At 44.9% G+C, this 13,174-nt stretch overlaps 1 protein-coding gene and 1 long non-coding RNA gene across 2 annotated transcripts in view; one reads left to right on the forward strand and one right to left on the reverse strand.

Moving 5' to 3' along the window:
- The window catches only part of gabrb3 (gamma-aminobutyric acid type A receptor subunit beta3), a 64,568-nt gene that overhangs the window by 15,416 nt on the left and 35,978 nt on the right, over window positions 1–13,174 (reverse strand). Inside the window, exons 5-6 of the mRNA XM_063201514.1 lie at window positions 6,131–6,213; window positions 3,353–3,490 (exon numbers count right to left, since the gene is read on the reverse strand). Of these exons, the coding sequence (XP_063057584.1) occupies window positions 3,353–3,490; window positions 6,131–6,213 (221 nt within the window). The remainder of the gene's footprint in view (window positions 1–3,352; window positions 3,491–6,130; window positions 6,214–13,174) is intronic.
- On the forward strand, window positions 10,908–12,601 carry LOC134451226 (uncharacterized). Its single transcript, XR_010035210.1, has 3 exons — window positions 10,908–11,329; window positions 11,754–11,838; window positions 12,290–12,601. It is a non-coding gene; the product is annotated as an uncharacterized LOC134451226 (long non-coding RNA).

Genomic DNA, 13,174 nt, shown 5'->3' on the forward strand with positions numbered 1-13,174 from the left:
GAGAGAGAGAGAGAGAGAGAGAGAGAGAGAGAGAGAGAGAGAGAGAGAGAACTGGTTATTTATTTCAAGAGCTGCACTGCGATACTTTACATTTTGTTCCTGTTTCTATGGCAATTGCAGCGCGGATTGGTTTTTATCACCATGGCAACAGGCAAGCATGGTCAAAATTGGGAGCAATTTGTTGTTGCCTAGCCTTGAGCACAGAGGACCACACAATGTAAAATGAGATTAAACACTGTGTAAACACGTTTTATGGCTGTTTGACATGTCATACTTTTTGCACAATTAAAAATAACCCACAAGACCCAACCCCCCTAAGAAACGTACAAATGTGTCAAATGGAATAATGACCTCCAGTGATATTTTTTACTGTAACATAATGTCGTAAATCAGTATTTTTAATTTCCATGACTATGTGACCTGTTTGAAGCATGCGTTGGTGGTTGGAGAAAAGGGTCTCGTCTACAAATAGATAGAGGTGCTGAGGTGACATCATCCGATGACAATTGTAAACAGACCATGGGGCACAGCAGTCGGCGCATTGTCACCTCAGCTGATGCACACAGACCACAATCACATTTTCATGTGTTCATGAACACAGACCCATACATACAGCCAGTCAGAGAGTGAGTGAGTGATTGAGAGAGAGCGTGAGAGAGAGAGAGAGAGAGAGAGAGAGAGAGAGAGAGAGAGAGAGAGAGAGAGAGAGAGAGAGAGAGAGGCAGACATAGACACAGATACAGGCGCAGACACAGACAAATATAGACAAAGACATGCGTAGACACAGACATAGACAAACGGCATTTCTCAAAGTGAAATTCATGGGAGTATCCAATTACTAATTATACTTAGAGCTAGTTATTGGATACTCTTTGGTGAAATTCATGAAAAATGGGTGTTAGTCGTCCTAGCAAGGCTAGGACACTTCACTTCGAGAAATATATAGACATAGATGGACATATACCAAGACAGGGAGGAGCTTCCCAGTTCGAAGGGGCTGTATTGGGCATGATGTCAGCACCAGCCCCCTGCTTCCACACCGTGATTCATCAGCCCCGCTCCGCAGACGGTGGTATTTCACTTGATTCCCTAACACCTCTCTAAAACATAGCACACAGTATCCTGACAAGTGTGCCATCCCATCCCTTTCCAATCTCTTTGCACTGGGTGCTCAAGTGAAGGAGCAGAAAAAAGCCAAGAAAAGGAAGAAAATTGAAAACGAAAATCGTGATTCTCCATGTCATTAATTCGCAAGTGGGAATATTCATTACCACTCAGCCCTGCCGAGGCACTGTGTTTTGGCGGGAAATAATTTATGCAGCAGTGTCCTCTGCTGTACTGTATGAATATATGATGTCCTGCATCAAGTGTCTTGCTTTTTTCCCTCCATCCCATTCTCTTTATTTTGCCTCTCTCTCGTTTTCTTTGTCAGGAGGACCATGCAAACGACACAGAGCAGTAATTGCCTCACCATTGTAATTTGCAGCTTCTAATATTGCTTGATGCACGGCCAGGGCACGATATAAAAAGACACAAGTGGCGAGTAAGGGCCCCGAGCAGACAGAAGCCTTGGCATGAAGTGGGGAACACACAGGGCTGGACTGGCCTTCTGGCATACCGGGCATTTACCGGTGGGCCCAGCACCCTCGTGGGCCCCTATTTCCAGAAATGTAAAAAAAAAATTGACTCAGTTCTGCACCGCTAATTATTAGGGGCCGCTTTAGGCCAAAAGTGCCCGGGCCCTATTTCTCCCCAAACCAGCCCTGGGAACACACAGGGCCTGGAACACGGAGACTTATCAGTGCCGTGCAGTGAAGCCTCTTCTTGAACTCGATGCTCTCTGCTCGACAAGAGCACCTAATATTGCTTGATGAATGTTCAGGGCAGTCAGTCCTGCTTAGGTGAACTCACTAACCTCCACCTTCACCTGCTCTCTCTGATTGGTCCGGTGTAGCGCTTGCTGCAGCTTGACTGCTTTCCTCTATTTTATGTTGCTTAGGATACAATGTTATAGCAAATACAATGCCATTTCAAATACTGACAAGAGTTTGGCGCATGAGAGAGAGCGTGGTCAAGTTGTGGGCAAGATTTGAATCCCAAATGCATATGCAATTTCATCATTTAATATCCTTGACCTCAGACAATGCATGTAGCCTACATGTAGTCCACAAAGTTTTGCAGTTTCTCAAATTCAAGAGAAATTTCTGTCCTAAATTCAGGTTTACCTCAGTTTTAGAACACTTCTAGCCCAGTTTCTAACCAGGTTCAACCTCAGGCCAGGATAATATTTGCCAAATGTGGTGCAGATCGATCTGTTCGGTATTGCTTCTCAGGGAGGTGGTAAAGTCTTCAGAAAATAGAAGCAGCGTATTGGGTTAGGCCTGGCAAGTGCATCATTGGGATTTGAGGAGCACAGAGTGGTGCTCTCCTTCAAAACCATTGAAGTCCAGAGCACAATGCAAGTGGAAAAAATTGCACCAATGCCCCTTGTAATAGCTTTTTATGGGGGAACAGGGGGATGCTGTTGAATCTGCAGATAACCATAAAAACAGACAGAAAGACACACACACGCACGCACGCACACACACACACACACGCACACGCCAACCCAATGTTTATTTCCAAGTACTGTCCTCAGAGATTCACACATGCACGCATAGCACGCACACGCATGCATTCGCGTGCTCGCGCACACACACACACTCGCACGCACGCACGCACGCGGACACACACACACACACACACACACACACACACACACACACACACACACACACACACACACACACACACACACACACACACACACACACACACACACACACACACACACACACACTGTCTCTCTACTAGTGCTTTGGTATTTTCCATTTTCTTTTCTGCTCCTTTATCTTGAAACTCCTTGGCATCATCCTTTTGTTCCACTTAAGCATGTCTGTAAACGGTATCATTTTGCGCACTAATGTACTTTTTTGAAATAACAGACCATGTCATTTTTATTCATATTTTCATATGTGTATGTACTTTGCATGAAACAAATTTTCTGGTGCTCTCTGTTCTTAACACAGCACATGCATCAAAGACACATACTACTACTACACTGTCGTCACAAATTACAGTAGGTGTGCAATTGTTCTCCATGAAGAGGATTATTTGAATAAATCCTCTGAGGCTTCACACTGCATGTTGCACAGAATGAATGCGAAGTGAAAGGCCAGTGAAAGCCCACCTGGGAAACCCAATGCCATTGTGACACAGCACTCCACAGCACATACAGTAAGTGCACACCGCACACAACAAAAATGCATTAATGCCTCAACCGTGCGACCCTAGAGTGCGTTTGTGTCTTTACCTGTGGAGAAGACCACGTTCCTGGAGACCAGATTGTAGGCCACTATGGAGAACTGGGGCAGCTCGATGCGTTGCACGCCAGTCACCGCGTTGTCACCTCCCTTCCAGTAAAACTCAATGTCATCCGTCGTGTAGCCATCTGCAAAGACATGGAAACATTTACCACACAGTTCAATCACCTCTGCTGGGACTCGTTAAGAGCACTAAAAGACATTCTGGGTCAAATTATTTGAGCTAGGTATCAATGCTGTTGGCTACCACCCCTTTTTTAGTGGTGGTGAGGGTGGTTGTGGTGGGGATGGGTGGGTGTGTCGTGTCTTACTTCTTTGGCAAGACTTAAAGAAGAACACCTGCCAATTCCTTTTTTTAAAGATATATTTTTTGGTATTTTACGACTTTATTGATGATAGGACCGTTTGAGAGGTGGACAGGAAGCAAATGGGGAGAGAGATGGGGTGGGGTCGGCAAAGGACACCCGGGTTGGGAATTGAACCCGGGTCAACCGCATGGCAGGCGAGTACCCTACTGGTTGGCCACGGAAGGGCCACGCCTGCCAATTCCAACATGTAGTTGTATTACTCACGCTACCTTTGACCCCATGAGAAAGAATGGCCAGGATCAAGTTCTACTGTATGTTGTCGGATACTGTCAAGTCAGGGGTAGTACGACGATACGATACAATACAATACGATAAGATACCGTAGTAATTTGGTGTGAGTTCGCACTGAAATTCATTTTGCATCCCTGAGCAAGACAGGACATACACATTATGTCAAAAGTGACGAAACGCACTAGTTGACGAAAACAGACAGAGGACTGAGGCCTATACACAGAAATACAAACATACATGCATACGCACATACATTACATACAAGTTATGTGGGTTGTATCATACAACCCACATAACTTGAAGACATTACCATTGTGGAGTGATAACATTATCACTACACTATTACTAGCAAGGTGGGTGACAGCGACAACGTTATCTGAAAGGGCCCCCCAGCCAACACATACAATTTAACGAGAACCCAATTCTGGGCCCCCTCTCTCCCAGGGCCCGGGACAACTGATCCCTTTGTCCACCCTGTCGGCTTCCCTGATTACTAGTATGAGCAATACAACTGCATGTTGAAATTCTGAGAAATTCTGAGACGGTGTTAATGAGGTTGGAGAGACAGGCTGAGAGCGGTGTAAGTGTTTGAGACAGCGCCGCTACAACCAGATGAGTAATACACTGTCCTCTTGGACCCTGCAGGCTACCACATGACTAAGTGCTCTGAAGCAGAGTGGAAGCAGAGTGTGGTCGGCACTATGTAATCCAATAGTCTCCAACTATGTGAATCTGATGTAACCGTGATGCTAGCCTCATTCTGAACTGACAAGCTCATGGGTATGGACCACCTATTGCTAGTCTACATTTGTCTCGTTTACATGAGACATTTAATTCGAAATTAGCTCAATATAATTCTGAAAAGCGCTTAATTCCGCTTTGAAAACACTGCACAATGTAAACTCGACTGAACTATTTAGTTCTGAATTATTAATTATAAAGCAGGGGGAGCAGTGATGGCAGAAGGGTGGCGTGAGGAAAAAGGCAGCTTTTACAGTAACATCCCAGGCATGAATGGATGGTTGTTACACCACACATGGGTGAATGGATCTTTATTACATTACCTGCCTGGAGCAATGTGGGGTTGGGTCTTATGCTCAAGGGTAAGGGAGGGAAAGAAACCTCTGGTCTAAAAGAACAGTTCCGCAAGCATTAGGCCATAGACTGTTAAATTCTGTTGTTCATGTGAAAATGTTTTTATTTAAAATGCTCCACGCTGTTAAAATGTTACTTTTTAGGGATTCTATTATTTTTCCAACAGGACAGTGGGAGATGACAGGAAACGAGATGGCAGAGAGGGACAGGGAAGGATCGGGAAATGACCCGGGCTGGGAATCGAACCCGGGTAGCAGTCCAGTCCCCAGCCGTTAGAGCACACACACACACACACACACACACACACACACACACACACACACACACACACACACACACACACACACACACACACACACACACACACACACACACACACACACACACACACACACACACACACACACGCTCCCCATCTCTGCTTCCTTCCGTGCCTGCTCCCCAAGGAGAGGACCGCCTGATGTGCTCTGGCTCTCTGTTGGATAATACCTGGGGGAGACATTGCAGCCGGATTCCCACACTGTCACACCACTACTATACTCTCACACGAACACGCTCCCCTGCTGCTGCTCTCTCTCTCTCTCCCTCTCTCTCTCTCTCTCTCATCTCCTGCCACTGCTACTGAGGGAATGCCCTTGGGGACGGTGCTGCCAATGGTAAGGTGCTGGCCCCCGGGGGACCATGCTGGGGCCCCTGTGTGTGAGAGCGGTGATGTGGGATATATTGACTGATCTGCCAAGAGCAGGGGGTTGGGGTTGGGGTTGGGGTAATATACAGTAGCTGAGGGTTATACAGGGTCTACCATGACTGCCATGCTCTACTTTCTGCTGCTGTGCGCTCAGTTTGGGATATGGGATGAGGTTGAGGAGTGTGTGTGTGTGTGTGTGTGTGTGTGTGTGTGTGTGTGTGTGTGTGTGTGTGTGTGTGTGTGTGTGTGTGTGTGTGTGTGTGTGTGTGTGTGTGTGTGTGTATGTGTGTGTGTGTGTGTGTATGTGTGTGTGTGTGTGTGTGTGTGTGTGTGTGTGTGTGTGTGTGTGTGTTTGGTGCAAGGGTAGGGGCAAGAGAATTGCTCACAGCTCTCAATCTCCAGAGTGCAGTTCTGCTCGTCCAAAGGGTACCTCCTCAGGTCCATCATACATGCAGCTGTCGTCGTGATTCTGTAAAACACACACACACACACACACACACACACAAAACATAAAGAGAGTGGTTAACAGCATACAATTTTATAGACATATGGACACGCACATCCAACACGCACATCCATAAAACACAGACAATGCACACACACATGCACATGCACATGCACACGCACGCACAAGCACACACGCACATACACCTTCTCACATCTCAGGCCCTCTCAGAAGGTGTGCATTGAGCACTTCTTGCAGAGGCCCTAAATCTTCAAGTCGACAGCTAGACGGCTTCACAAGGGCAACCTCGTGACCTCGGGATGCTAACATCGTGCCCTGTGTCTCCGCCCTCAGCTCAGAGCTGGTGTTTTGTCGAAATGGCCTGATTTGTTGAAATGAGCAAACATAGCCCTAAGTCCAGCCATAACTCTCATAACCAGAGTATGTTTTTTGCACATTTGTCTACACAGAATATGTTTTTGCACATTGCCTTTTTATTTTTTCATTTTTCCCCTCCCTGACTATTACCTGCGTTATACTGTATGTGTCTTTAAATGTCCATGTGGGCATTATGTGTATTTATGTAAGCTACTCGACACCTGAATTTGACCCTCTGGGATCAATAAAGTTATTCTACTCTACTACTACTCTAACCCTAAACCTAACCCTAAGCACTGTTTCAGGAGCGATTTGCAGCTCAGCTGGATGAGTAGACTACCGTATATCGACAGGACAACGGAGCACCAGGCTTTAGCCAACACAGGAGATGACCGACATATCACCAAACAATATTCCTCTCTGACAACCACGCATGTACTTGTGGTTGATGTTTATATAATTTCCGAGCTACAGTAGACTAGTTTGCAGACCACCACGAAAGCAAGTCATATGAATGCTTATTTTGGGTGAAAAGCTTAAGAAGTGTGATTTAGACATTGCTGAGCCAGTGGCTGGTTGACAATGATGTGCCTTTGTCATGCGGCATGAGTGATTATGTTGTTTATGTATGCTTAGATGGCTGTGCATTGATATGAATATGATTGTTTGCCACCATGTGTTTGCAACACATTCATCCTAAATATGATAGATCACTGTCAAACATACAGTACATACGGCGCCTTTAATTATCATCGCAATATGGTCTTGGCTACTCCGCTTCAGCTTCTTCACGGTGGAATATATATACTGTATTTATCATGTTTTATACAGTATAAGCAAAGCAAATAAGGAAATACAATTCTGATTTTACATCGCCAGGCAACTCAATTCAGCCGAAATGTTGTCGTGACTTGAACATCAATGGGCAGTTTTATTTTCATCTGCCCACATAAAGTTTGTACTTTATTCCACAAAACAGAAAACTCTTGCAAGAAACAACTGAACCTTTCGACCTAATTCCACTGAAACCAGGCCTATTTTAAGACAAAGACGCCTTTGGATGAACAAAAAGGACTTACATTTGTTTATGTGCATGCGGCTCGGTCGTCAGTGTTAGTGGAAGCAAATGCTAATTAGTCAGACTGCAATAAGGGCCGCTAACAGCTTTGGCCGGGTCAGGGACAAAGTCATCTGAAAGGGACCCCCTGCCCAATAGATGCAATGAAATGAGGAACCAATTCTTGGCTCCATCTCTCCCTGGGTCCGGGACAACTGTCCCTTTTGTCGGCACCCCTGCTGCAATAATAATAATACATAAAAAAACCTAAAATACTCCCTTTCCCTGTCCCAAGAAGCCTTTGAAGCAGCCATAGAGGGAAGAGTGTGCATTTGCAAAGGCAGTTGCTTGGATGAATGAACCTGAACAACGCATCCCGAGCTAGTCGAGCACCTCTGAATTAAATCATTTATCATTTACTGCTGATATTCAGGAAATGTTCACTGGCTCTATTGTTACAGTTGCTTCCTGTGAACAGAACCATTCGTGGTGAAAACCCAACACAAAGAAGAAGCCAAACATGATCGCAGCGCGAAATATATATATATATATATAAAATATAAGGGGCATGAAATTGATATCTTCTTCCTTCAGTAGGTACTTACAATATTAAGGCAAGTTGAATGAAATAGATACGATACAGTAACTTCTTTCTGTGAGATGTCCACTAAACTATTTTCTGAAGGTATTTTAGCAGTGTGACTGATATATAGTAGTGTACGTTGAATGAAATTCCCATCCACTGTACATAATTGTAAAACAAATGGTAGTAAAAAATAGACTCAAAGTCAGAAAACCTGAAATTTAAGATTTTTTTGTTTTTAAAACACTGGCGCAATGATCTTCGAGCCTTGTAAAAATAACACTCCCTGACCTTCCCAGATGCCAATTGTGTACCTTATATTAAAAAAAAAAACCTTTCTAAATCTATCTATGCAACCCTGTCAGTGTGGCCGGGGCCTTTTCACTATAAAAGAAGAGGAGGAAGAGGAGAGAAGAGAAGAGAAGAGAAGAGAAGAGAAGAGAAGAGAAGAGAAGAGAAGAGAAGAGAAGAGAAGAGAAGAGAAGAGAAGAGAAGAGAAGAGAGGAGGAGAGGAGAGGAGAGGAGAGCTGCTCCCCTTCCATTCCATTTCAAGGCTGAAGTAATGGCCGTGCCCGGGTGCACATTACCATAAACGTGAGAGCAGCACTCCCACATTAATGGTCCCCGGCCCAGGCAAACAAATAAAATCCCCCAGCCTTCCGCTATCAATTGCCCTGATCCCTTGCATTACCTGATAGAGCAATCTCCCCTGGTGTGCAGTGGGAGACACACGGCAGCACAGCACAGCAGAGCACAGCACAGCGCAGCACAGACGGATGATGTCCATGGCCAAATGTCATTCCGTAAATCATTCGGGTCAGTTTGGGGTTCGATAAACCCTTGCTACCACTGGGCTGCATTATGTCAGTACCTCACCGATCATTTGCAGTACATCTGCAGTCGTGCACACACAGGCGCGTGTGCACAGTACACAGGCATGCACACACACACACACACACACACACACACACACACACACACACACACACACACACACACACACACACACACACACACACACACACACACACACACACACACACACACACACACACGCATGCACACACACACACGCACGCACGCACACACACACACGCACGACCGCACGACTGCACGCACACATACACACACACACATGTACACACACACACATATATGCACACACTCATGCACGCACTCACACACACATGTACACACACACACACAGACACATGCACACACACTCTCTCTTTCTCACACACACACACACACACGTACACACACACACACCCTTAGAAAACCTTAATGGCAGCAACAACTCCCTACAGAATTGTATGTGAACAAAAGAAAAAAGACATCAGGACTGACTGTAGTATTGAACCCTTTTCCCCAGATGGTGCTCACAGATATCGAAATGATGCTGTAGCAGATATTGTTGGCAAGGCTAGCCAATACAAGCAATGGTCTGTAAGAACGTGTATCATTAGCCACTCAAATAGCTAGGCAAACTATGCCAGCCTTGCCTTTTCTTTTGTATTGACATTCAAGCAATTTGAAGCATCAGCTATGGCTAGCGATCGATATTTTTAATTCTTTTGAACTGGTATAATCGCATTACTTTTGCGCGTTTGTATCAATGGACGGAGATCTCGGCTGAAGGAAGCGAGAGAGGCAGAGGGGGGTAAAAAAACAAAGAAGACATTATGGACAGGGCAGTGTGGTGCCTAATGAGAGGAGGTGGCGCGATAACACACAGGCCGGCGCCAGGACGGGATTTATCAGACGCCTCCATGACTCCCCGCCTTTATCACACCGCGCCACTTGAAGGCTGAGGAAGACGCAGTCCGCTCAACAAAGGCCTGCTCTTATCTCTCGGAATAGAGAAAGGGAAGAGAGGGAAGAGAGAGAGAGGGATGAGAGAGAGAGAGAGAGAGGGATGAGAGAGAGAGAGGGATGAGAGAGAGAGAGGGGGTGAAGGGACTAGAGAGAGAGAGAGATTGGGCTGGAGGGAGATGGAGAGCAATAAAGAGAGAGAAGGGAAAAGAGAGGGAGAGACCAATGAAGGGAGTAGAGAGAGAGAGAGAGAGGGAGAGAGAGAGAGAGAGAGAGAGAGAGAGAGAGAGAGAGAGAGAGAGAGAGAGTGGGATGGAAGGAGATGGAGAGTAATAAAGAGAGAGCAGGGAAAAAGCAAAATAGACGGAGAGGAGACACTGACAAAGATGAAGAGAGAAAGAGACAGGGAGGAAAACACAAAGACATGGCGAGATCAAGATAGAATATGGAGGAAATGGAGAAAGTGAACGAGACTAACAGAGACCTAGAGATGAAGCCGGAGATGTAGAGAGGGGGCAGGGTGGCATCAGGGACAAATCGCGTGTGTGATCTCCAGTACAAATGTTTACTAGGACTTGCCATCTATGTCCATTAAGCACAGCGAGAAAGTCTGTCTGAACTGAAGAGGAGCACGGAAAAGACTGAAAACAGAGGACATATTGATTATGGTAATTGAGTTGGGTCAAACACATAACAAGGACATTTTCCTTGAAGTAAATCAAACACATTACCAATGTTTTACGACACTGAAAGCTACAATGAGACACGTTCTGTAATATACTGCTGGAATCAAGCTGGCTCCAGGGTATGCTGCACAAGGACATTTTCAGGAGGAAGGCGAAGCATTAAACTTCTACCACCAAAGTCTGAAAAATCTTTCCTGGTGAACCAGAAGCTATGTGTTGACGCCCAGGGCGGGGGCTGGGCTACACAAACCTTCTGGTACACCTGTGATTCGCTCTCCTCCTCCGTTCACGAAATGAACGGAGCAGCACGACGAATCAGGATCGTAGGGAGGGATTTCAGTGGGTATGACGTTTATCGAACGCGACACCTTCCCCCAGGGTAGTTCGGCTGTGCCCGCCCCCTCACTGAATCACAACAGTAATGGCGGCGTGCGAGGAGTTATCATGCGTCGGGATGGAAGCAGCAATTTCAGCGGTGTTATCCAAAATACCTCAAGTTGATTCTCTAAAGGAGGAGCAGTCCCGAGTCATGGCTATAGAAGAAGTGGCTGGCTATGCTTTCTTCTGAAGTCTATCAAAAAAAACCTGGTGGGAATTGTTGTGGATGAAGTTCACGTACAGATGGTAAGTGAAAAAACAAGGTTGTTATTAGCAATTATGTATTGTGCTTTATGTGAAATTGTGGCTCATGTAGCACACTCGTGAGTGCTGGAGAAACACGCATGCTATTTTGATTCGGGATTCAGATACCCCATGGGAATGAGACCCAGACTAAACACTTCCCTTGGACGCCCGTAAGGCTTATTGGAACGTTTTTATTGAACTTGTGGTCGTGAAACTTTAGTGTCAGATTAAGTAAAGGGATTGTTTTGGTTTGGGCGTAGTTTAAACGTTTCATAATCAGGCCATTTCGCTGTTTGCTATGCCCAGTGCTGACGCCAGAGCCTTGTGAAGTTCGGTGTGAAACCCTTCCCCCACCCAGTTGTGCTAAAGGTGTGCTAACGTCCAGCAATTTCAATGTACTCACGGAGATCGTTCTATGTTTCAGGGGCAACGGTGTAAAGGGGAATCCAGCATTGAGAGAGAGAGAGCTTTTCTCGCCTGGGACAACTCTGCTCAGTTGTGAAAGAAAGGTCAGACATTGTAAATAAAACTCACTGCTTAATAGCAAACCTTCTAAAAAATCTGCCAACCTACTTAACCCTTGTCTATCAACAGGTCATTTAGTTTTTTTTAATTGCTGTTGTTTTTACTGTAGGCTACTTAATACACATTGTATTAACTTTCAGAGTACATTGCACTGACCCTCTGTAAGTAATTCAACCTCCTGTAAGTCGCTTTGGATAAAAGCGTCTGCTAAGTGTAATGTAATGTTAACAGTTAGTGTTAATGGCATAACAAATTATGACTCCTTGCAATAAAACTACCCCCATTGTTTTGCAAACCCAGTACATGATAAAGCCTTCATAAATAAAGTATTAATAGAAATCAGATATGGGAAGCAAAAGCCTGTCAAGGGCCGCTGAGCCGGCCTATAGCTGTTTGGTTATTGATGACTAACAGAATGCATATGTTATCTTTCAGGCACACCTGTCATGGCTTTGACGGCTTCAGCAGAAGTTGTCAACAGAGAGAGGGTCATCAAGCTGCTACACATGCACAATGCAACCCGGGTGACAGTGAGCCCAAATAGACATAACATCAGGCTTGGCCTGAAACATGTATCTAGTAATACCCTCTACCCTCACATGCAGTCTTGTATGCAATCAAAGGATCACCTAGGGTTGACAAGACAGTGAGAGAAGTGATTAAGGCAGGCACACAGGCGTACATTAGTACCAAACATGCCACTTGTCACAAGCAAGGCTTTCTGCACCGGGTTTGGAACAAAGCTAATAGAAGCAGAAGTCAACCATAGTCCTCCTTACATCTTTGATATCACTTACATAACAAACAACTTACCAGTGTGTAGGCTACGACATGCTCAGGAAATTCTACTTATAATAAGTGAGGTGTTTGGTGACTTTGAGTAAACAGAGCAAACTCTCCCTGATGACACTTTCTTAGTGCCAGACATTGATTTCACTGGCTATTTTGATGAGTCTGATGATGAGTCTGAAACTGAGACGCAACACAGCAGTAGTTCTGGGTCCAACTAGCAAAATGTTATCACATGCTGTTGTAGCAATGTAAATACAAGAATGGAAATAATGATGTACAAAAGTCTTTGGAGAAAATGTAAATATTTTTATTGTGACATATGTAAATAAAAGTGTTATTGTGCCAATCTGGGTGTTGTATTAACTGTACAATGATAAGACATAAATAATGTGCACAGAGAAACATAATAAATATTAACAAAACTATAAAAACTATTGAATGGCATGAATAGAATATACATTCACCATACAATCCCTTTAAAATCTGTTTTCCACTCAGCTGAACAGACATCAAGAGGGAAGCCTGTTA

The sequence above is a fragment of the Engraulis encrasicolus genome, chromosome 6 (assembly GCF_034702125.1).
Source record: "Engraulis encrasicolus isolate BLACKSEA-1 chromosome 6, IST_EnEncr_1.0, whole genome shotgun sequence".
In the NCBI taxonomy this organism is placed as follows: Eukaryota; Metazoa; Chordata; class Actinopteri; order Clupeiformes; family Engraulidae; genus Engraulis; species Engraulis encrasicolus.